At 34.7% G+C, this 24,586-nt stretch overlaps 6 protein-coding genes and 1 long non-coding RNA gene across 12 annotated transcripts in view; 4 read left to right on the forward strand and 3 right to left on the reverse strand.

Moving 5' to 3' along the window:
• Positions 1-2,884: 2,884 nt before the first annotated feature.
• On the forward strand, positions 2,885-4,734 carry LOC135131182 (uncharacterized). Of its 2 annotated transcripts, XR_010280882.1 has the most exons (4): positions 2,885-2,978; positions 3,031-3,187; positions 3,331-3,712; positions 3,771-4,730. It is a non-coding gene; the product is annotated as an uncharacterized LOC135131182 (long non-coding RNA). The 2 variants fall into 2 exon arrangements; XR_010280881.1 differs by having other exon boundaries at positions 2,885-3,187; positions 3,771-4,734.
• Positions 4,735-5,889: 1,155 nt separating this feature from the next.
• On the forward strand, positions 5,890-6,559 carry LOC135131189 (peroxiredoxin 2-like). The gene is made up of 2 exons (XM_064058782.1): positions 5,890-6,056; positions 6,103-6,559. The coding sequence occupies exons 1-2, from the start codon at positions 5,923-5,925 to the stop codon at positions 6,557-6,559; spliced, it is 591 nt and encodes a 196-aa protein (XP_063914852.1). The 5' UTR covers positions 5,890-5,922.
• Positions 6,560-6,579: 20 nt separating this feature from the next.
• On the reverse strand, positions 6,580-12,920 carry LOC135131135 (plastin-2). 2 transcript variants are annotated; one of them, XM_064058704.1, is made up of 6 exons: positions 12,572-12,920; positions 8,987-9,417; positions 8,300-8,768; positions 8,030-8,243; positions 7,436-7,971; positions 6,580-7,380 (listed from the first exon to the last, which is right to left on the reverse strand). In XM_064058704.1, exons 1-6 carry the CDS (start codon positions 12,638-12,640, stop codon positions 7,210-7,212), a joined length of 1,890 nt encoding a protein of 629 aa, XP_063914774.1. In that variant the 5' UTR covers positions 12,641-12,920; the 3' UTR covers positions 6,580-7,209. The 2 variants fall into 2 exon arrangements, with proteins under 2 accessions (XP_063914774.1, XP_063914775.1); XM_064058705.1 differs by lacking the exon at positions 12,572-12,920 and adding an exon at positions 10,635-10,767.
• A 2,049-nt stretch (positions 12,921-14,969) lies between these two features.
• On the forward strand, positions 14,970-16,386 carry LOC135131138 (uncharacterized). Of its 4 annotated transcripts, none has more exons than XM_064058709.1 (2): positions 14,970-15,141; positions 15,183-16,386. In XM_064058709.1, the coding sequence occupies exon 2, from the start codon at positions 15,242-15,244 to the stop codon at positions 16,274-16,276; it is 1,035 nt and encodes a 344-aa protein (XP_063914779.1). In that variant the 5' UTR covers positions 14,970-15,141; positions 15,183-15,241; the 3' UTR covers positions 16,277-16,386. The 4 variants fall into 4 exon arrangements, with proteins under 4 accessions (XP_063914779.1, XP_063914777.1, XP_063914778.1 ...); XM_064058707.1 differs by having other exon boundaries at positions 15,211-16,386; XM_064058708.1 differs by having other exon boundaries at positions 15,214-16,386.
• On the reverse strand, positions 16,359-19,297 carry LOC135131136 (galactose mutarotase-like). The gene is made up of 7 exons (XM_064058706.1): positions 19,207-19,297; positions 18,272-18,507; positions 18,050-18,207; positions 17,112-17,409; positions 16,909-17,059; positions 16,647-16,857; positions 16,359-16,537 (listed from the first exon to the last, which is right to left on the reverse strand). Exons 2-7 carry the CDS (start codon positions 18,474-18,476, stop codon positions 16,457-16,459), a joined length of 1,104 nt encoding a protein of 367 aa, XP_063914776.1. The 5' UTR covers positions 18,477-18,507; positions 19,207-19,297; the 3' UTR covers positions 16,359-16,456.
• A 145-nt stretch (positions 19,298-19,442) lies between these two features.
• On the forward strand, positions 19,443-22,971 carry LOC135131134 (protein patched homolog 3-like). The gene is made up of 14 exons (XM_064058703.1): positions 19,443-19,528; positions 19,592-19,838; positions 19,889-19,962; positions 20,015-20,251; positions 20,326-20,497; positions 20,547-20,647; positions 20,695-20,815; positions 20,872-21,001; positions 21,093-21,259; positions 21,310-21,558; positions 21,614-21,929; positions 21,988-22,292; positions 22,340-22,735; positions 22,789-22,971. The coding sequence occupies exons 1-14, from the start codon at positions 19,443-19,445 to the stop codon at positions 22,918-22,920; spliced, it is 2,733 nt and encodes a 910-aa protein (XP_063914773.1). The 3' UTR covers positions 22,921-22,971.
• Positions 22,972-22,973: 2 nt separating this feature from the next.
• LOC135131133 (plexin-A2) overlaps positions 22,974-24,586 on the reverse strand; it is a 67,028-nt gene continuing 65,415 nt past the window's right edge. Inside the window, exons 17-18 of the mRNA XM_064058702.1 lie at positions 24,390-24,535; positions 22,974-24,332 (exon numbers count right to left, since the gene is read on the reverse strand). Of these exons, the coding sequence (XP_063914772.1) occupies positions 24,156-24,332; positions 24,390-24,535 (323 nt within the window). The 3' untranslated portion in view covers positions 22,974-24,155. The remainder of the gene's footprint in view (positions 24,333-24,389; positions 24,536-24,586) is intronic.

The following is a 24,586-nucleotide window of genomic DNA, read 5'->3' on the forward strand; positions in this document are numbered from 1 at the left end:
TCAGTATCGTGTTGGTCAAAGAGTACTATGTATATTAAGAAAAAAATAAAGCCGCCTCGATCTTAATTCTCAATTTGATTAATTTTTCATTCGTTGCCAGATTGAGGGGTGGAGCTTAATTGCAAGATCGATATATGTCTAAAAGAATTTACCATTTTAAACATGTTTTAAGTTTCTTGTTCTGAAAAGACAACTACGTATATTACGAAAAAAGGCAAAATATAAGTCCCACCCACCAGTCCTATTTCAATTGTGATGATTTTTTTATAGTCGTCGAGAGCCAAAGGAGCGGAATTTAAATGCAAAATTCTTATTTCTCTACAAGAAATTACCATGCAAGAGATTTTTTTAAGTATCGTGTTATTCAAAGAATAATATGTATATTAAGAAAAAATTAAGCCCCACCCATAACTGCATAATCATAGGCTCCGCCTCATAATTGCAAAACCCATATTTCCTTGCATAAACCATTTTAACCATGTTTTAAGTTTCTTGTTATGAAAAGATGGCTGTGTCTATTGTGGTGATCAAATTTGAATTAAAATTTCGGGCTAAAAAACCGGCGGCGCGAAATCGCATCTGAATAATTAGAATTTGAAAAAAAATTCAAGCAAGAAAATCGTTAAACATAGGCAACTTTGTGCACGTTTAGTTCTTTTTGGGTAGTTGGTAGCTCTCCTAGGGGAATTTGTGAGGGAGTATCTAGTGAGAGCGTTGGTAGAGGGTTGAAATGCGTCATTCTGTTCGGTGGCGTCACTGTTGTTTTGTTTGGTGTGAGTGAAGGACGCGATAAGGAAGCTAGATTAATAAGTTTAGTTCGTTTGGTAGATTAGAAAAAGGGAGGAAGCCTTTGTTTAACGACAATGAATCGTAACGAGGACGACGCACAGTTTCCCCAACACGCGTAGCTAATTCTTGCGGTTTTTCAAAGCGGAAATATACGAATGTTCGACCGACGCTAACACGTGGTGTAAATTTGTTTTATTTTTTGTAAATTCACAGTTCATGTTAGGATTGTAATCGTTAATTGATTCGAACACAATTTAACAGTCATGAAATTTGTTCAGATAAAGTACTTGCTAGGAGATTTCATGAGATTTACTTGGTCAGGACTCATCCTTTGTTTATCAAATTATAAATAAGTTTCTGGATGCTTATACTTAAGTGTTACATTATAACACTTCTTAATTGTTAACACAAAATTGCGAATACATCATTTACGGCAGTTAAAAATTAACCTAACGTTGTTCCACTCTGAGAAAAGAACCGTGAAAGTGCGGTAGAATTCGTAATATCGTGAACTGAGGTACGGGGAGAAAATTTTTTCCCCTTAGGCAGTTATCATCACATCATCACATCACCGAGACATTTTTCTCGAAACGTCAAAAATTAGATCACCGAGACACATATTTCTCGCGACGCTGGATGCATTTTGTGTTTATTTTATCATGTGTTTGTTTGGGATAAGCTGGGGACAGTCCACGATATAAACTCTCAAAGCTAATTGTTTTTAAATAACGAATCACTTGGATAATGGCATAATTTAACATAATGTAGGTTCTTTGTTTGAATCGTTGATAAAGTGTGGCATAATTTAACATCAGGTAAATTCTTTGCTTGAATCGTTGATAAGGTGTGGCAAATATTATTCTCATGTAATTTTGTTACCTTTGCAATTTTTTACCTCATACAGTTCTTTCTTCTTTCTATCTCACAATTTTAACTTCAGTAATTTTCTTTGTTGCATAATTTAAATTGGACGTAAATTTTCATGCTCTGCAGTTCCTAGCCTCACGTAACCTTTTATCTGCACAAGTTTTGCTTCACACCAGATCTTTTTTTTTTTTTTATAAATCTTTGCTAGTTTTTTGACCACCTAAATATTTTGTTGATTAATGTTTTCATCATATAAATTGTCTGATGTCCAGTCTTAATCTCAGATAAGAATGCTTTGCTGTTTAAAAATTTCACGAGAGTATGGCGAATTCAAATGTTGTTTATTGCTCTTTCTGAAACTTTAACATTTGTTCAGTTGTAGTTTAATATCAGAGTCATAGAAATTGAACATTTAAATGGAATTGAGGTAAATAACACAGAAACACCTGGCGGAAGCGGAGTGCGCGGTTCCTTGTCGAGCTGGGGGTTGCGCCATGAAAGATGCAGGCCTAGAATAGAAGTCAAGGTCGGTCGGGATGATCTGTCGCTGTCGACTTGGCCCAATAGCCGGGATCCAACCACGAGTTTGCGACCGTAACGACCTGCTCGTACGGGATGTTCATAATGGAAGGGTGCTGTGCGGCAGTGCTTGCTGATAGAAGAGAATCACCGTCGTGGCGGGAGAACAGCCACAACCAGCAGCCCCAAACTCCGCTTGTGCTACAACGCCCCCTATGGGTAATTTTGCTGTGCTCTATAATGAAATTGATATAGTTCGATCGCCACGCTCTGGTGCCGCTGCCGCTGCATCCAGTTTTTATTAAAATTTTGTTCTCTTGTTGACTGCCGTAATTTTAAATTTGCCGCCACACATCCGTGATAACTTGGGTATTTGCATCCAGTTACTTTATTTCAGATTTTTCTTTGTTTTTATTAAATTTGTGATATTCAAATATTTGCATTGATTCAGAACGTTTAATTTGATTTCGTTCAAATTTAGGCATGTTTTTTTTTTGTAGCTGAGCATTAAGATGTGTCTTCAACCGGCACAACTTAGTCGCAGCTTTTTTTTTTGTCAGTGGAAGAATAAATGATTTTGTGTTCTCCATATATTTTGTATTTTATTTAGCGGTACTTTTCCAACCTTGGGATCCACCACTTGCATCTGAACGCATTCCGCCACAAAAAAAAAAACTAATACAATGTAGGGTCAGAGATAACAGAGATATGACAGCTTTTGAATGCTCCATAAGAAATGCATGGGAGCGAAGTGAACACAGAATTTGACGTAAAGGACGGTTGGGGGCGCAACATTTGTGGTGGTAAACCTGATGTCCTAACATCAATGTTAAATGTTACTAAATATATTACTAGTAAAAGTGACATAACGAACGAAAAACACGAACTCTGAGATAACCTCAATTAAATATGATGCGATGGTTTCAAATTATAAAAGAAAAGTCATGTTAACTGCATATGTATGTATGTATTTATTACAGTTACATACATTTTAACAAACAATATACTATTGGTAAGTACAGGAATAGTTCTATAAAAATAACATCGATAAGTAAACCGATGATTTTCTGCAGCTATAATTAATTATTATTAATCAATGGAACTGGCAAATGCTCTATAAATGGGACAAAGTAATTAATTTCCTCTGTTTTTTAGGTTGCTTCTGTAGTTCCCTATTATGGAATTTCAATGTATAAAATATACGTAATCGCACAAATAATGACAAAAGGTAATCAAGGGGGAGATTACTACATGGATGCTATTAAGGCCAGCTGATTTTTAAGTTGTCTAAGAACTGGAAGCAAAAGTGTATTATGTTCAAATGAACTACTGAAGGCATTTTCTAATTGTTCAATGTAATTTTGCAAACTGTTCATACGGAACATTAAGATTGCCATAAGATAAAGTTTTGGAATTGTGGGCTTGGAAACGACAATAATATAGTCTCTAGAATTTCTGCCACATGCATTTGTATATTCACAGCATATCTGAGAAGAGTGTTTTAAGCATGCATCCACTGAGTATCCACATATTTATCGTAAGATAGTTTGTTCAGCTAAATCAAACTCTTTGTACTCTATCCTATCTATTTTTAGGGCATTATGAGGTGGTTGGGAATTATTAATTATGGTGGGGATGTTGTACCTCTCACTTAAATTGGAGATATCTTCATTAACAGATAAGAATTGTGGTGTGATCAGATGATTAAAACAGGACTTGCGTTCGTGATGTATTTATTTTTTATGTTGTCGGTTCAGTAGATAAGGGAAGAGTGTTAGAGTCTGTGATTTTGAAAATGAAAAGACAGGTCGGTAGAGAGCGGTGAAACGGTTGTGTCGAAAGGGTTGTTAGAAGGTACTTGAAATCTTCGAAGGATAAGAATTATTGGGAAGGGCGAATAAAGATAGGTTTTACGACATGCAGGTGGACGAAGAGAAAGTTTCAGGGTGATAGTGGTTGGAAGTCAATAAATACAGACTATACACAAATATTACATGTTGCACAATTTTGTGGGATTTGTTAGCCCCCACAAAATGTTGCTAAATCAAAAGCACAATTACCAGTTGGGTTGTGCTGCATATATTTTATACAGAACAATAGCTTGTATTTGCTTATATTCAAATAAAGTGTGATGTAAATAACTATTAATAATAAGAGGATAAAAATAATTTTATTAACACCCGCACAGAACTAAAAGTGACTAAAGTCATCTTCGCAATGAAAAGGTAACATTCAATATTATAACTGTATTTGTACCCCTTAAAGTGTCGTCCTTGAATTTCAACGTTAGGTTGTAATAACAATCGTCTAATGGGCTAGAGGGTACTTTTATTATTATCCTCGCTATAAAATTGTACAGTTTGTGTTGTGTATACACATTTTAGAGTTTTAAAGGATAAGAAAAGTTAATACAACCATTTTGAGTAATTTAATGGTTTTTTTTTATCCATTTACTATTAGTCAGGATGTAAACATTACAAAAACACCAACAAATGTTAGATATAATACAATCATTTTTCGAATAAACTTAATGATGAAATCTATGAAATGTAATTTTTTTAATCTTGTCTTTTTCCGTTTATGAGGAACCTAGTATTTTTGGAAGAAAGATTAACCACTTTTGGTATATTCTTAAGATTGGAAATATCCCTGGTAATCAAATAGCCGCGCTACGAAAGTTTCACTCAAATTTAAATAGCGCGCCCGAAAGTGACGGTTTGGGGCGCAGTACATAAGGACTATTGTCGCTTAATTTCGCGAGCTGTCATATCTCTATTATCTCTGGTAGGGTTCCACTTTGTTAGACGATTACAGCCAAGGCCAAATTTTTGAATTTTTCGCCAGCTTTTCATTTTTTTTTTCACATGTCAATTTAAGGCGGGATGTTTGGGTTATCACAATATTAAGAAAAAAAAGGCAAAATATAATTAATATTAAAAAATTGGTCATCTCGAACGGCACCGTTAACGGATGATATAAACGACGCATACCTTCGCTGCGTATTTGTCTTACAACGGCAACGTCAGCGGCGAATAGCAACGTCAGCGACGAATTTATACATCGACCTTTAGGTTGTTCCCCCTTTTAGCCGCCACTGATCAGAGGCGGTGCGCTTCGGTTTAAAATGGATTCATGAATAATAATGTCTTAATATTTGTCCAGCAACATAAAACCTCTAGTAAATTTCACTGCTACTGCTTTTATATTCTATTTTAATAAATTATTTTTGTGTTTTATGCCCACTGCCCAGTCACAGTGCCCAGTACTCGGCAAACGCCTTCCAGCACGCCACTGAAACGGTCAGTTTCTCGGAGGACCTGTGGAAGAGTCATTTATGAATTATGACCCTAGTCGAAAACGCTGTACTTATTCCTTTTTTAAACTATCTTCCCTCCTTTCATTCTACCTCCATAATTTATGACATTAGCAGCAATCTACTTTAGTTCTACAAATTAGTTCATTAATAATAAATACAACAAATATCGCAGAAGGTAGTGCAAAGCTCTCATCAAAATTTCTAATACGAATGATTACGAAAATCCTTCTACCCACATTTTTTTTTCACTTTTTACGTGTTGCCAAAACCATTTTCGATTTGATAAAACATGCACTTCTGTCTATAATTACGATTACGACATTTTCATAATGTAATAACTATAAATATTTAATTTTTCATTAGTTTGATTAAATCGATGACGAGAAATATATATAACCTCCTCATTTAAATCAGTGGTAGAGTACTTCACAATGCCCATTCCTAGCCTACAGAAGCCGGCTCCTCTTTTCAAAGGCACAGCAGTTGTCGACGGTCTCTTCAAAGAAATAAGTTTGACCGATTACAGAGGACAATATGTTGTCATCTTCTTCTACCCTTTAGATTTGTAAGTTAAACTTTCTTCTTTCTATCGCTATTGAATTTTTTTTAAGCACTTTCGTTTGTCCCACCGAAATTATCGCTTTTTCCGACCGCGCGAACGATTTCAAAAAAATCCAAACAGTCGTAATCGGAGCGTCTACCGATAGCCATTTTTGTCACTTGGCTTGGATTAATACGCCTCGCAAACACGGCGGTTTGGGACCCATGAACATACCGCTCTTGTCGGACAAATCGATGAAGATTGCCAGAGATTATGGAATTTTAGACGAAGAAACTGGAATTTCGTTTCGGGGATTGTTCATAATTGACGTTAATGGCATTCTACGACAAACGACGATTAACGATTTACCCGTGGGCCGTTCGGTTGATGAAACTCTTCGTTTAGTTCAAGCTTTCAAATTCACTGACGAGCACGGCGAAGTATGTCCTGCAGGGTGGACACCTGGGAAAAAAACTATGAAGCCGGAAGTGGATGCCAGCAAGAACTATTTTGAAGATTTTAATTAAGGCAAATGAAACTCGAAAAGTATAGAATTGTATGTATTAAAACAGCGTTTATTTATTAGTAGGTACTATTAGCCTGGATTGAGAGGAGAACGAGTGTTCTTTTTATTAAGGAGAAACGGTAAACTTACTGTACTACAGCACGTTAACGTTAATTTTTATGTTATAAAAATGGAACAAGGCCTCTGAGTTTTCCAAATGCCTCTCAATCCAGAACAGTAGTTTATAAAATTAGAAACTTATACATGTATAAGGTCTTATGTTTAATTACGCTCGATCTAAGTTCTATAACTTAACTAAAAAATGGCACTTCACTTCCCCAAAAAAAGCCAACACAAATAAATTAATGTATATAAAATATACAAATTATAAAGTAATAACACTTGCATGGGAATTATTTATGTAAACAAATTTTGAAAGATACGTCACAATTGTCATAGGTTTTCATTACAGCCGAAATAAATTTTATTGCACGTTAACCTTAAAGACATAAAATGTTAAAACTACAACTTATATACAATGGTTTTGAATATTGGAATGCGTGGTAATCACAGACTAAGCAAATTAAGTATGAAAAGATATGGGATGATTCAAAAATTACAGAACCCAATACAAGATTAAACAATAGGTCAAATAAAATCTATTTTCTGTTACTACTGTCGGCGAGAATCCATGTTAGGTGTATAATCTAAAGCCATCAAACAAGCGAACACTGTCATTACCATTTTAGGTTTAACTTCAGCAATATCTTCTGGAAGTGCGTACACTCTTGCCCCTGCTTTGCGAGACATGGAAATAGCGTACTTGGCATTTGCAAGGTTCTCCTAGACAAAACAAACACAATTACTCCAACAAAAGTTACACCATCAAAAAACTTACTTCTTCAGTACCATTAGTTTTGACTAAGTCATAATTTATTGCACCTGGTTTAATAGCATCAATTAAATCGATAACCACTTTAGCATCGGCGATTGTAGGATCTTGAAAACTGCGAATGGAAGAGTGTTTTCCTGCTGAAACTAATTTATTGTTAACCCACTGTACGATTTCTTTCTCGACTATTGGATTTCCGGATTCCGCTAACTGCGACAAAACTGTCAATGTATACGCTCGCATTAACTGCCATATTAATGCCAATGTCAAAGTTACGTTTCCTTCGTTTATATCTTGACCAGCAATTCCAACCAATGAGAAGCGAATTTCTCTACCCAGTTCAATCGCATAATTACAATTTTCTAATTTTTCCATGAATTTCTTTCGTGGATTGGTGAATTTTCGATGTACTTTATTCCAATTGACAATGTTTGGTTTAATGATGTCGTAAAGTTGGAAGACTACGAGACCATCTGCGAGGTCGGAATACAGCCAGTTTACATGTGGACTAACACCCATGGAATTTATCCAGTTGCGATATGCTATAAAATTGTCATTATTATCATTAAGAAGTACCTAAATTTAAACGAAAAAACTTACTTCTTTCTTCTCTTGTTTCTTCAACTGTTTCGTATCCATCTAGAACGCCATTCGTTTCATTCAAGCCTGGGTGATTATTAAACAAATTAGCTACAAACGCCAAATTAAGTTTGTAGACACCATTGACTACATCTTGAGGAGTCACAAATGACCGACATTTTAGTTTTGCGGCTTGTTGGAGCATAATTTCGGCTCTTTGATGAAGATCTTTTTCCTACAACAACAAAAAAATAATCTTATATAATGGCAGTGGATGGTACTTTTAGTTACCATGAGAGCTTCAGTAGTAACATCAGCTTCCATTGGAGCAATTTGTTTAAGTAGATGGGAATACACTTCTGAATCCGTAATGTCGCTTTGAAAGTTTGTAATACGTCTAGAAACACCGGCACGTTCCAAGTGGTAGTTCACCCATCTTAATAATATCGCTTCTGGCGAAAGCTTCATAAGGTCTTCAATTTTCTCATCTTCCGATAGTAAAGTTGTCAAGCCTGGACAATGTTCTAAAGTAATCTGATTAAAAAGACCGATTCGGATAATCTGCCATAGAAGTCCTAGAACAAGATGTGGGGTCCCTTTGGACAAATTGTGCGCGTCTATGTTTATCACATTACAACCAATTGCTTGTGATGACGATAAGGCCAAAGTTAAATTTTCCAATTTGGTGTATAGCGTTAGATTTTTTTTATTAATCGCACGCTCGTCTATGGTATCTGGACAGGAATGATTGATGATTTTGCTAAAAATATCATATGTTGTTGTTTCGAAGTTAACACATAATAAAAAAACTAATATCTAGAGGTACTATGTGACAGTTGAAACGTATTGCTGTTGCAATTTCTTGGTTTAGAAAACAACAACTGTCAACTAACACCAAAATTCGAAAAAGTATTAAAATTTGAAAAAAGAAAATAGCTTTCATAAAGATTATTCATTTTCATAGACGCTCGTACATACCATAATAATATTCCATTTTTAACTTTGTCATACAAGAGTTTCCCTTCTGGATCTATCGGTAGTAAGTCTTTTAAATCTGGATCGTGTCTAAGATTAGAGTTAATCCAATCTGAGAAAGCTAACTGTTCTTCGACTCGAACGGAATGCGTGGTTCCTTCATTGGAAGCTTCCGACGTGCCTCCTAAATGTTGTAAATTTTCTCGTTTCGTAACAGCCATTTTAAAAGTGCTAGCTACTTCGTTCGCTTTTAAATCGCTACATAACTTTTGGAATTCTTCCAACGTCATCTTGCCTGGAATTTGGGCTCGATTTGAATTATTAAACTCCTCTTCCATGGCGCGAGCTTTGAAACCGGGTATTTTGAACCCGCAGGCATCTAAGGCATCCCGTAATTCTTTTAAATCTATGTATCCATCGCCATTTTTGTCGATCTGTGGAAATTAAAAAAATACAACCTATACATCGCCCGAAAAGTATGTCAGGGAAGCTGTTTCATAGCATAAATGTTGTTTATTACAAGGGCAACACGTCAAGTTAAATGCGATTACATTTAAATGTCGGTTCCCGTATATGCATTGCGACTTAAGTAGGTTGCGATAACTGAAGCCACCTCGGCATGGCTTTACTTTTGTCCAGTGAAATGTTCAATTTTAAACTTCATGTACTCTTAATAAAAAAATTTCGAATCGCGTGGTTATTACCCACAAAGTACGTAAGTTTTTAAGTTGGTGATTAGAAATATACTAGACACCTACATTGTAATTTAATTTTGTTCAGTATTGGTACGCGTGATATCTACACTGCTGTGTACGCGTGAATTTGAAGGAAAATAAACCCTTTTTAGCCACCGGAAGGCTAATCGCTCCGACAATGCAATAGCAATGTGCCTGTTCTCCCTCTCCTGTCCGGGCTCTTATAATTATTAAACATGTTGACGGTCAACCCAGACAAATTATGTTTTTTCAATTGTACGCATTACCAATTTGTCGGCCAATATCAAAAACAGTCAAGAGAGGAAATACAACGAGGATGCACTGGTGATATGATTACTTTAAAATATAGTGTCCTATTTAGTTATCCACAGAACATTCCAGTCATTATCTCTTTACTTCTGTAACAAATGTGATTTCAATTATTACGGGTTTATATGCACCACGTCACAATGAACAGTTCTTAAAAACCTTGCGATCTTATCGTAGTTATCAACATTTTTTTGATTACGTGATAATTTAAACTTAAATGTCTCCAACTAAAGTAGAAAAGCATTAAAAATATAAAAAATCATTATCAGAATGTCTGATATGAGGATTTTCAGGCGCAGTGAAATCAGAAACACGTGACTTAAAAATTTACATTTGTGGTAAAGAGTATCTATCTGGTTTCTCTAGGTCTATCTAATCTGAACTTCAATTTCAATCGGTCAATAAATGTTCAAATACTTTGGTTGCTGTTTCCGACAACGCCCAAAGCTTTGACCCAAATCAGTACAGTATATTTTAGTACTTTTAATTTATTTAGATAGACGTTATCAATGGATAACGACAGATTCCTAGATAAAAAAAAACTAACTAAATTCTGGTTCTTACTACTGAGTAAAATAAAAAATAAAATAACAAATAAAGAAATAAAGAAGAAGAAGAATGCTTACTTGTTGAAAAGCTTCCAGAAAACCCTCATCAATATATGTTTCATCCATCTTATCGTGTATTACCCACTCGCCACGACTGATTCTGCGTTGAGAATTACACCAACTGAAGTTTTCGTAACCGTATCTTATTTTATCAATTTATTATCAAGTTTGGAGAATTTTTAAAATTATATATCCATTTTACTGGGCGTGACAAAAACAACCGAACTTCTAAAGATAGACATTTCGTACTGCATGTAGATATTTGGTATTTCAACAGACCGCACTTCCGTCATATAAGTAACACTAACATTTGGTCGCGATATATTTGGAGAAATTCACCACCCATTGAGACAAATTTTACAGGAAATGATAAATATCATGTTTGTGTAATGTGAAGCCTGGCGCCATAGGATGAAAAACTATATTGTTTTGAGCTACACATCTGTAATCTTGAATGTGATTTTTAGGTCCTTCAATCCACTCAAATACATTGTATTAGTAGATATTATAATGACCCAAAATCGAAATACCAGAATATTGCATACAAAATTGAAAATCAGAAGTTTTATCTAAGCCTGTTCCTTATGTTGAAACGTTTTCATTGCAGAACCATATTTTTGCTTACACACAACTTATCGTTACATTTTTAGCGGACGCGGAATGTATCAACACCTTTTAAATTCAGCCTACATATTCTATTTAGTGTTAAATATCTAGTCAACTTCTGGTTCGATCACTAAGGGAATTTTCGGATGGGAAGGTAAGTAACATGAGAACTTACAACCGATTATAATCCAAATTGGTAATTATTTGGCCTCTATGGAATCCACATATTTCCTGTAAGCTCATTTCGTATCTTATCTGAGGTGAACATAGAACAAACAATACCTTCGAGCTTGTAGTAGCTAAATATCATTTTTAACGAACGGAAATTTTCATAAAATGAGGATTAAGCAAAACCGATAAACCAAGATGTTTACGTAGGCGTAATATCGGACATCTGGTTCGTATTGTTAGTAAGTACATGTGGTGATGACCTAAGAGCAACTACTATAGGGGCGAAAAAAAAAACACTTCCGGGACATTGGCAGTGTTAGAATGGATGATCAATTTGATTAAATATTTACTTTCTTAGTAATTCTAGTGTACGGAAACGATGTAGTTAATGGTTGGGTTTTTCCTTTTTCTCGCAGGAAATTTAGTTCCGGCAAGTTAGCTGTAGAGTGAGTGAGTAATCAACGGAATGATGCACATACATTTAAAGTAACTGGGATTTTTAATCGATAAATTTGAGATTGCCGTGACACAAAAACCTGCGTGAATATTCTGTTCAAGGAAATTCAATGGTGCATTTTCCTCTCCTATCGATCCAATATTTAGCTCCGAAGTATTCTATTATTAACAGATGTTTATCAATAATAAAGCCGATAAACATTAAGCATTTTAATATTTTTTGTATTTCATGCTAGAAAACATTGCTCTAGTGAGCGATTGCTCACAAATTTTGCAGAATGGAGATAATTAATCGCCGATTTATGGAAATTTTGTACACATACTTTGTCTATTTCATGCTTCCCGAGTGTGAAATAAGAACCACTTTAACAAATTTCAAATATAATAAATTAAGTGTAGGTACGCAGCAGATACATATTTATGACTAACTGCCATAACCTTATGGTAAACTTATGACTCATGCACGAACAAGTCGAGTAATTTTTTCAAACCCATCGAAAAGTTTAATTCTAGTATAAATGCACGTCTTCCACCATAATAATAATACACACCCATAATAGACAAATTATCCCAGAAAAACAGAAACTAAAAGAATAGTTGGGCGTAGCTTGATACATGTGTCACGTTCCGATCGTTCGATGTAAACATTAACAAGACTTTTATCGAGTTAGAAGACAAAGACGTAATTGCGGTTAATTGCATTGTACAATCAAAATACACACCTCATGGAACTTTTCTTTGATTTCTTCCCGTTCGTCAGGGGTTAATTTGGCAAAGTCTGTAGTAGCCATACTTACTACAGCCCACCACACACACAGCCACAAAACCGACTGGAGAATGAACGCGAATTCGTCGAATGGTGTTCGCTTGTTTTATTACTAAGCAGTCAAAGAGGGCAAGCCGCATAAACTTAAAACGGTTTTAACTTATCACTAGTTGTTATTTCTCGGCGTATGCGTTGACTATCAGTTTTCATTTTAGTTTACTTTGACACATGACATTGGAGTTCTGACACTGACATTTGATCATATTCTGTTTTACCGCATGTACACAGAAAATTCACTTCTTACATGAGCTTTACGTGATGTACATAACCCAGGTACTACACTATATATACCAAGAATGCATTCTACGCATAGTTCATGTGATAAGTATAACATGGGTTTTTCTTATCTTTCCTAAATGTATGTAAATGATTTGTTATTGATTATTTCATTGGCATCGCTGCAATTTTACAAAATTAATTTCGTTCATCCGTAACACAGGCAAAAAATATAGAAGAACAGTTTTATTTATTTTATACTCGTACAAATGCCCTAAATGACTTGACTGTTTTCTTTTCAAAATTGAACAAGATTCGAACTTGTGTATTATGAATTTATGAGAATCCATTTTTGCATTTCTAGAATTTAGACAAAAAAATGTATCTGAGATACCGATTAGATAAGTTAAATTGCTTGATATACTTTACTATTTTTAAGACATTCTGCATTAGTAGCCGTAGTTTTCTGTATTTTTTATTTATTAAAAAATATAAGACGATAAAATGAGCATAAATGGATATGATAAAGTTTTACGGTATACCAACGGAGTTGACGAAATTGCACAGAAATATTAACTGAAGAACGAATTATAATTATGAATCATGTAATTAATTAATGTAATTAAAAGTAAAAATCCGTACGGAGGAAGTTAACAACGCAAGCTGATTTATGTTCGTAGAAATATCAGAATAAAGTACATGAAATATTCTATAATAGTTCCAAAAACTATTTATTAATGATGTGAATCATTAGTAAGTATGTGAAATTTAAATACAATGTGTTGCTAAAAATTGAATTGTTGCTTATAATTGTTTTATATCCCGCAGTGAGAATTTTTTTAAAAAGTTCTGAGTCGTCTTGCAAGTATTTGATGATTCAACAATGGCAGGGTGTGAAATAGAATAAAATTACACTTATGTGAAGCAACTTTCGTTACTGTTATCTTTTAAACTAATATGAAAGTTTTGCGAATAATTTAGTTATCAGTAGACTAAATTAGTGAGTGACGTCACCAAAACACATTAGCACGTATAAGTCAATTTTTTGCATTTATTTTAAAAAATATTAGAATAAAAATGTCACTTCTTAGTGTGAAATAAATAAACTGAAATAAAAAAATTCAGTGCCAAAAATGCTTAAAAAAGTGTTGTAGCTTCATTATTGCGTAAAGGTATACTACACTGCTAAAAAGATTATACATCAGTTTATATTATGAATAATATTTTTAAACAGACACAATAATATTTTTTTCAAATTTCGAACTGTGGGGGGGCTGGGGGGGGCACAGGCCACCCCAGCAAAACCCTGTGCCACCCCTGGTGCCCCCTTAAATTAATTTTAAATTTTAAAAGTAAAGCAAATTCGAAATTTTAGATCAACAGTAAATTTTTAGCTATGAGAGTAATCTTATGTTCTTATCTTATATTATAACTCTCTGAGTAAAGCGATACTGCTGTGAACAGTTTTGTCGATAACTTTTTTAAGCAATTAGCTGATACAACTGATATTCCCACTCATTTCTGGTAAGATTTTATTAATTTTATCTTGACTACTAGCGAACTTTTTTTTAATTGCTTTTTGAATTATTGGCATATCATAATAAATACTATACGTATTTCTAGTACATATACATACCTATATACAAAAAGTAAACATTTCCGTACAGTAAAGTCACTAACGCACTAGCGTGAAAATCTTGATTATTGTACCTCTCAATATTAAAAGTAAATACCTGTCAGTTTCAACTAACTATTTGCACCGCATTAAATTTATATACTGGTTGTGATCCAAGTAAAATGTTGATTTATATTAATGAAGACTTTTTTTAAAGGCCCCCTTATTTGAAATTAATGCCCGGGCTGGGCCCCTCCAAAATAAAAGCCTGGTTACGTGCCTGTTCCAGTAACCGTGTGTGTCATCCGTCCCCCATTTCAGAGGAACTACATGTACTAAGTTTGTTAAGATTTCCTGCAACTTTTGTGATCTTTATTTGTAGAAATGAAAAACTCGTAAAATTCCTAGCAATTGCATACTTTTCTTCAGATATTATAAAAAAATCAACAAATCTATGTTTCAAATATGGCGCGTAGGTAATGTCCACGTTGTTGATTGGACGCTAATATCGGTAACAAATAGTAATCACTGTGCCATTTGTAACTTTTTGTAAACTATTCAAAATAAACTCTTGGTAAAAGAGACGAAACTAGAAGTGACTTATAACATAAAATAAACGTATTCTAAGGAGTAAGGTAAGTCATAAACATATAAAATTTCATTCATGTTTTTATAGGTTATGTTTTTATGTGTTATTATCGAAGTAGTCAGCGAATGGTTTGACGGTTTTTCTTTATGCAGATGGGTGGTTGTCGCTGTTCCTATAAAAATTGCACGAATACAACGAAAACACGAGACAATCTTCATTTTTTCCACTATCCCGTAAAGCAGAAAGATCGATGCAGACAGTGGATCGAAAACGCCAACAAACCGCAATTTTACGATCTAGATGAAGATCAGTTACGGAATAAAGTAATATGTGAAACTCACTTTGAAGATTGCTACTTCCCAAACATGCAGAAGAAACGGCTTCTGCAGGGTGCTATACCAACTCTGGAGGGGGATTGCGAGTCAAAGTCAATTGAGAGATCGATAAAAATCCAAGACGTCCAAGTTCTTCCCGCAAATGCTGATGGAACAATTTTTGTTTTAGAGACTAATATGCAAAATAGCTTTCAGTCTGAGAAAGTCGAAAGTTACATTTATACTAATAATGGATTAGTGTTACCTATTAGTAAGTGCAACGAAAGTGCTGAAGATAGTATTCAGACTATGTTTTCGGATGGGGAAATTGAGGAAATTGGAGGTTTAAAAGTAGGAAATAATATTGATTCAGATATGTTTACAAGTGTTAACAGTGAAACAATTCGGGTTGACAAAAACTTTGATAATTATGTAGAGACAGAAAGTCAGGTTCAGAAATTAGTACAAAAAGCAACGCAAGTCGAGGAACAAAAGTCTGTGAGAATGACTGACGACGTTTTCTCTAGAACTGTAGGACATAAGTATGTCAAAAAAATTAAACAACATAGTAAAGATATTGCTATTTTAAAACGCATTTTAAAATCTAAAAGATCGTGTAAACGGCCCAGTAATAGCATATTACTGCACACTTTAAAAAAACAAATTCCTTCAAGTTTGCTTAGTGTAGTAAATTTAAACATTAATGGTAATTGTGAATTCACATCTGAAGATCTAGAATTTTTTTCAACTATTCATTCAACATCACCTCAGGTCTACGAAATTTTGAGTGAGAAGTACAAGTGGAAATTACCAGATCCTGAAGTTTTTAATAACCTTATAACTAATAAGAATAACGGACACATATAAAATGATGACAGTTAGATCTGTATTTTGTAAAATCTGTGTTTTCAGTATACCGTGTTAGGAGTGGAAGTATTTTAGAAATAAGTATCTCAAATACATTTATTCAAAAATTCCAGTGTAGTTTTAAGAAAATTCACAAATTTTATTATTTATTGCAATAATAAAAACTGAAAACTGATATTCTTAATTTTTCACTGAAAATTTGTAAGCGACGTAGTGGTAGTATGTCTCGCCAGGCCTCAAAATTGACTTTGGGAAGTTTTCCTACAAAAATATGTGTTAATAAACTTGTTGTTTTGAACACCACTAAAAAAAACTAGGTATAGATTAGATCTTTGCATTTGACAATGTCGCTCAAAATTATGGAACCTACATGATTAGGCGCATCTGGCCAATTTTGTGTTTCCAAACAGAAAGCTCCGTGCTTATAATAATTCCCGTCTTTTCCAGTAAGAGTCTTTAGTTTGCTTTTATCTCCTTTATAAGTAGCAGGATTTTCTGGGAAGAAATTCGAAGTGTAGAATTGCACGCCTGGTTGGTTGCTGTAGACCTCTAGAACCCTGCCACTTTCAGGGTGATAAACCCTAAAAACGTTAATATAGTCGTAAAATACTTAGTTTCTCGCAGTAGTCCACCTAGCAACAAAAGTGGTTTCTTGCTCTGGTCCTTTTGTAATGCAAAAATTTTGATCAAAACCGCCAGTGTGAGGAACTTTATTGATCAAATTTCCCAAAACTTTTGGAATTTGCAAATCAAATACAGTGTCAGCAACTGGTAGTAATGTTCCTGAAAGAAGAAAAACTCGTAGTAGACTGTCGTCTCTACCGGTTTAAAGTACCTGTTGGGATACTGTCTTTATCCACTGCAGTAATTTGGTCCGCGTTGATGCAAACAACATGCTTGTATAATTCGCTAGCTCCTGTATTATGACCCGCTAAGTTGAAGTAAGAATGATTGGTGAGGTTGACGTAAGTCGGTTTAGTAGTTGTAGCTTTAAATTCCACGCGAAACTCATTGTTATCTGTCAATTCAAAAATTGTGTGAACGACAAGGTCACCGGGATAACCTTCTTCCATATCTGAGGAATGATAACTCATGATCACCTTATTCCCATCGACGAAATACTCCCAAACAACCTTAACAAAAAAATTAACAGTAAAAATGAACGATCCCGTACATAACAGCGACCAACGTTACTTTATCAAAACCTTTCAGCCCCCCGTGTAAATGGTGAACCCCATGATTAACCGTGAGAGAATATGATTCATCGTTAATTTTGATCCGACCTTGCTTGATTCTGTTAGCAACTCTACCGATCGTTGCACCAAAATAGCGGTTTAATGGATTTTGGTATCCTAGAAATGACTTCAAGATGTTTTTTTTTTACGATTAAAATTTACCTTCTATGTTAACAAAACCAGTAACAATGTCGGTAAGAACTCCATTTCTCGCTGGTATTTTGATAGACGTGATCGTAGCACCGTACGTTATCACTTGTGTCGAAATGTTATTTCCATTTTTCCAAGTGAAAAGTTTGACAGGTGTTTTTTTTTCGTCATTTCTTCAGTTATAAGACCGAAGTCGCTAATTTTTAATTCGACCCTGCTAGTCATTTTGCAATTAATCGAAAAAATGATACTTTTCTATTGTTCGTTCTTATCGTCGTGTTATCAGTGTTTAATAGCTACGTGCGAAAGTACATGTATATATTTTGTTTTTATAATGATACTTATCAACAGGTGTAAATTTCTCAACTATGTACGTAAACGTACTTACCTTATCGAAACCCACGAATCCACCATGTAATTGATGTTTTCCTAAATTTTTGCTCACTTGGATAATTTCGTCAAAGAGTTTAAACTGTCCATCGCCAATTCTGTTCGCAACTCGACCAACCGTAGCCCCGAAATAAGGATTTTCAGAATTTTGGTAACCTATTTATAATAGAGAGGCAGAAGTGCTTCATAAAAAATACTGTATAGTTAGAAATATACCCACCTGCCAAATCCTTAAATCCTGTAGCAATTTCTTTAACGACGCCAGCTTTATCTGGTACTTTGATGGACGTCACGGTCGCTCCGTATGTAATTACTTGAACAGAAATTTTGTTTTCGTTTTCCCAAGTAAAGGATCTCACAGAAATAGTTTTCCCCGTATTTTTGTAAGTATAGAGGTCGAACTGATCTTCGGTTAATTTCACCATTTTCAACTATGATGATACGTACGGGGCGAACCTATGCAAAATACTAAAATGTTTTCAATTATTGACATGTAAAGACGACGTTGTTTGATTATTGGTTTGATGAGTTTCGTAAACACCGATTACTATATACCACATCCCTCCTTATAACTTTGTAAACAATAATATTCTGATAAAAACAAGTTGATAAAAGTATCATAAACTATATACGTTACGCAGGGTGATGAAAAATGACCGATAAGCTCAATCGCACGCTGCTAAAAAGGCTCTGAAGAACAATCAAATTTTTGAAAATATTGCTTCAGATTTGAAGAATTAACTTCGTAATGCTAATGTTTAAATGTGAATTCAGTTGGCAGTCTTAAAATTACGATAAAAATGATCAACAACGACTTTTTGGATTGTATTCTAGTAAATTATGATTAAATTATGAAATGTTCATTAAAACATGAGAATTACGACGTTAATTGTTCAAGTTTGAATTTAATATCTTCAAAAGTTTGATGCAGGGATTTTTGTAACCATTTTTTCGAGTTCTTCGCAGCCTTCATAGCAACGTACTATCCTATTCGTCATTTTTCTATTAGCCTGTATTACGTTTGATTTTCTCAAAAATAATCAAAAGCATTGCCAACTTAAATCGTTACACATAACCTCAATGTGATGGTTTTTAGTCAAAATAGGAAACGATGAACACTGTCTCTATAATTACAGTGACGAAAAAGCTGCTCACCTTGCGCAGTAAAATTCCTTGGCAATGTGAAAACTATGGTTCTATTTTGTCTACTCGTTAACCATAAATTCGACTTTAATTGATTCATTAATAAACGTAGCCCGATTCGGGTCGAATAGAATTGAATTAATTACTTATCTTCTTGGTGCATTAAGGCAGAGATATTAAGGTATGAGATTCGTTTTAGTACAAAATACGCTTATTTTAAACCCAAAATAACAAACGAATTGTTAAAAATGTCCACCAAAAATGCACCAAGTTTAAGTTGGTATCAACGCTTCACTTACACGGTGGTAAATTCAACAGAATATGTGTTTTATTGGTAAGTGATTTCTTTAAATTCATCAGTTTTTAGATTGTTTGTCGTTTACGAATTTTTTTGCAGTTTAGGACACAAAGTGGGCAGCCATCCTAAAAAAACAATCGCAATATGTTGGTTTTTTGTATTTTTGAGCGCATTGGGTTTTTTAAGATTTCATCAAGAAAAAAACCCGATAAAATTGTGGGTACCGCCCAATTCTCAATTTGTTGAGGATACTGATTGGTTAATGCAGAAGTTTGAATTAGGTTACCGCCCCCAAGTTGTACAAATCGTGGCGGATGATGTTCTACAGCCAGGCGTATTCTCAAAAGTATGTGTTATTTGCGTAATTTCACGTGCATTTTTGTTTATTGCCAGTAGCTTTTAGAACTTGAAAAAAAAATCACGAACATCAAAACTTCGAAAAATGTTAGTTGGAGCGATGTTTGTTTTAAGTAAGTTTAGCATTGCTAGCCTTTAACATAAACATAATTTTAAATTCTTCAGGATCCCAAAAGTGGATAAGGGATTAATTCGTATGCTGGAGGGAAACGACATATCCAAAAAGGCTCAAAAAGATCCAAGTGTTACAATGAATGCTGCGCTTTATTGTAGTTTTGTGGAAGTGATGAAAAACGAATGTTTTGAAAAGAACATTTTGGAATTGTGGGACTATAACGAGGACAGAATAAAACATTTAACCAAGGAGAATATTATAAACACCATTAATACTTACGATAAAACGTAAAATTGTCAATCATCATAATTATGCACAAAGCGTTTGTTACTGGAAATCCTAAAATTATTTACTGTTTTAGTGCCATTCTGGGACGTTTTAAAAACTACGAAGAATTGATTGGAGGAATAAAACGTAACACCAGCGGACATATTATTGCTGCAAAATCTTTACAAGTATTTTGGATGGTTAAGGTCAACTTTACTGAAGTAGACTTGGATAAGACAGGAAATTACGCCGGCACGGCCGATTGGGTATCCTCGATTTTACTATTTTAGATAAACAATACCGTACTGTTTGTAGGCATCTCAAGATGCGCTTGAATGGGAGGCAGAATTTTTAAATATCATAGAACTATTTGAATTCGATAGCGACATAAAAAAGTATTACACAGCTTCCAGAAGGTACTTTTATAATTTTTCGAAACAAAAAACGTTTTACAATGTTCTAGTTTTGGTGATATAACTAACGCAACTATGTTTCAAGATATTGATGTTCTCTGCATAGGTATCGTCATAGCTGGAGTATATGTATTGTTTGTAATATCTAAATTTAACTGGTTGGAAGTTAGGGTATGCCGTCTATCGCTTCGTTTTTCAATTTTTAACTTACGTTGGTTATTATTCAGCTATTGTTGGGTGCCATTGGATTAATGAATGTGGGAATGGCATTTATAGTTGGCTGTGGAATATGTTCCTTGTTTGGAGTGTCTTATGGACCCGTGCACACATCTTTGCCTTTTTTGTTGCTCGGATTAGGTAATTTTTTATTTTTCATTAAGTGTGCTTTTAACTACAATATATGTATATATGTACTTAAAAAAGGCATTTTTGAACATTTTCGATGTAGGTATTGACGACATGTTCGTCATCATGGCTTGTTGGGAAGACTTAAGTAAAGAACAGAAACAATTGCCTGTGCCAGAGAAAATGGGTCTCATGCTTAAACACGCAGGAGTGTCCATAACGATTACCTCATTTACTGATATTCTTGCCTTCATTGTGGGTTCTTCAACTGTAAGTGTGGCGAGTTAAACTTTCTGCAAAACTAAAAAGAAATATTACAGATTCTACCGAGCTTAGAATCGTACTGTATATATGCAGCTGTTGCAGTACTTATGACTTTTTTCTTCGCTGTAACATTTTTTACAGCATGCTTTGTGCTCGATCAGAAGAGAGTCGAACAAAAACGTAACGGATTTCTTTTCTGTTATAAGCATGATAATTACAAACCAAATGAATGTAGTCAAGCTCAACTTTCGAACAAGGTTTTTGAATACGTATATAATAACATCATACTAACAACTCCAGGAAAAGTTACTTTTTTTTCAAACTTTTACAGACATCAAATTTCTGATCTCCTGCTTGTAGATTCTTGTCATTGTCGTCGCTGTGGTATGCCTAGGATTCAGTATTGAAAGTGCTAGAAAATTAGAACAGAGATTTGATCCTACATGGTTTTTGCCGCAGTCTTCCTATTTGTTAGAATATATACAAGCACGCAAAACATATTTTCCAACTAGCGGCTTCGAAGCTGGTATTTACATGGGGGCTGTAAATTATAGTTCCGAATTGGGGAATATAAAAAATATGGTGGATAATTTGTTTAATGAAGATCAAATTGCTTTAGGAATCGTCTCGTGGGTAGAACCCTTCAGACAATTCGTAAAAATTAATTTTGGAATGGGTAATACATGTCTACATAATACGCGTCTGTCATGATAGTTGTTTTTTTTTCCCTGTAGATATATATTATGAAGTTCTAAGCGAGGAATATTTTAATTTGTATCTGTCAATGTTCCTGTTCAGCTCTCGAAACGCAATATACCAGGCAAATTTTCGTTTTTTACAACCTCTGGAATGTGGAGTCCCAGCACCTAAAATCGTCATGTCGAGTATAGATTTTCACTTAAACCAATTTGAAGGTCCTGAAGAGTATCTTCCTGCCATGCATCGACTGCAAGATATCGCCAAGGCCACGAACTTCACAACTGGAGACCAATTTGCAACGGCTTGGTCTAAAGTTTTCGCTCCGTGGATCACAGACGAAGTGCGTTATCTTGTTACATTTACCTTAAAACTATCACATTTTTTTAGCTTATCGAAGTTGAAGTTATGAGAAATCTCCAACTGGCCTTATTGTGCGTGATGGCGTGTACAGCTTTGCTAATAGCTGATATACAAATATGTTTTTGGATATTTATCTGTGTGTTGTTAACAATGGTCAATGTGTGCGGCTTTATGCAACGTTGGGGACTTACGATCGACTTAGTATCGTGTATCGGTTTAGAATTAGCGATTGGTTTATGTGTCGATTATGCCACTCATGTGGGTCATACATTTTTGACCATCAAAGAAGGCTCTAGAAAACATAGATCTTTAAAAACTGTTGGTAGTATTGGTTCGGCTGTCGTTTACGGCGGATTTTCGACTCTCATCGGCGTGTTTATGTTAAGTCAGTCCGAAGCTTACATTTTTCAGTCGTTTTTTAAGGTCCGTTAGACTTATTATTGTTGTTGTTTATTTTGATATTGTTTTTGTTGTAGATATTTCTGTTGGTGATATTATTTGGTTTGTTCCATGGTGTAGTTCTACTTCCTGTGATTCTCAGTTTGATAGGGCCAAAGCCTTACAACATAGGTGATATAGTGCAACAAGGTGATATAGAAATAACATGAGCAAGTATAATAGTATATTGTCAAGGAGAGGTAATAAAGAAGAAACATTCAGGGATGTTTTACTATTTAAGTATTTGAAATAACTCCATTCAGTCTTTTATAATGACATATAGTATTACATAACCATTCATATTATTGCAAATGCAATCGAGTATACACACAGTACTATGAATACATCGTGCACACACACTTATTATATACAAATTCTTCTACGCAAATTGTCCAGAAGCATTGTTTTGGTAAAAAATGCAATTATAAAACTTATGTTAAAATTTAAAAAGGTAAAAATAATATAAAATAGATAAAATAATAAAAATCGCACTGCTCCACTGGACGTGATATGCGCAGTTGTCCATAATGTAATTTGAGGATTCACTTTTTTTTTCCAATAATATTCAAAGGACGGTTACAATTCGTATGAGATAATGAATAAAACGAGATTGGAAAAAATTATAAACATCTGAGATTTGGATCCTCAAACTTAATTATAGACGGATGATCTAAATGATAATTTTACAGCCTGAAACATTTCCATTTGAATGTACTTTACAATAACAAATGATGTGAGAACGAAGGAACGAAGGTGAACGAATTGTCACAGCAACACTGTCACTGTCCCATAGGCTTGGGCAAGTGGGCGCAGCTGTCTGATTTAACGTAAACGTACACAGCCTTATTACACGTACACAAATCACACTGACACAACCCGTGCACAGTATGTATAGGTTGAGACATCGATGATTGAAAAGTCGCAAATAAACACTACACCCTGCTGCTTCCTTCAATGCGGAAGACAATCGTCTTGATTGCATTCAACTAAATATAAAAATATTAAACTGTACAAAGATAATAAGGTACATTCATCATACAGTTATCAAAAAAGCATTAGACTTGATATTCACGCAAATATCGATATATGGACTACGGCTGAGTTTCAGCACAGCAAAGCATAAACAGAATAACGTTATCATAAAAATATACACTTATTTATGGAGACAGTACATCACTCAATCCTACCAGAGGCACTTGAAGTCACTGAGTGCGCACCGACCCCGACACTGAACGACTATTAACTGCATGACAGCAATCCAACAACACACAGAGAAAGTTTGATGGATATGTATAAACGGCGTGCAAATGCTTTATCAGCAAGCCAATTCCTGAGGTGCTGATGGCTGCAGGGGGACCACAGGAGAGATGGGAGGCGCCGACGGACGCATCAGATCAGGCCAGTATCACGGTTGCCCCTGCTCTGACATTATATTATGAACTTGTTCTAATTTGTAATGTAGCCGCTGCTTCTGAGAAAACTCGTCTTCCTCGAGAGTCACAGTCAACTGCTCGTTGTATTTCATCGCGTACGTATAAAGCTCATGTAACGCACAATTCGTGTTGAATTCGGTCGTATGAAGCTAAAAACAACCAGCGATCACCCAAATACTCCTCGTTCACGAATCGTCTCAACTTACCCTCGATTCTTCTGCTAACATCGCGTTCATATCTTGGTCTGAAATCGCAGACATCATCTTTATATCAGAATAGTACCTCTCTACCCACTCCTTGTAACATGGAATGTCCTTGGCATAAAGTAATTTGGAACTTGGGGAATCTTTACCTGCATCACAAACGTGTTATATTCGAGGAAAAAAAACAACAAAAAAAACTA

Source organism: Zophobas morio, unplaced genomic scaffold (assembly GCF_036711695.1).
Source record: "Zophobas morio isolate AGI-343-1 ecotype UQ-CSIRO unplaced genomic scaffold, CSIRO_AGI_Zmor_V1 ptg000019l, whole genome shotgun sequence".
NCBI lineage: Eukaryota > Metazoa > Arthropoda > Insecta > Coleoptera > Tenebrionidae > Zophobas > Zophobas morio.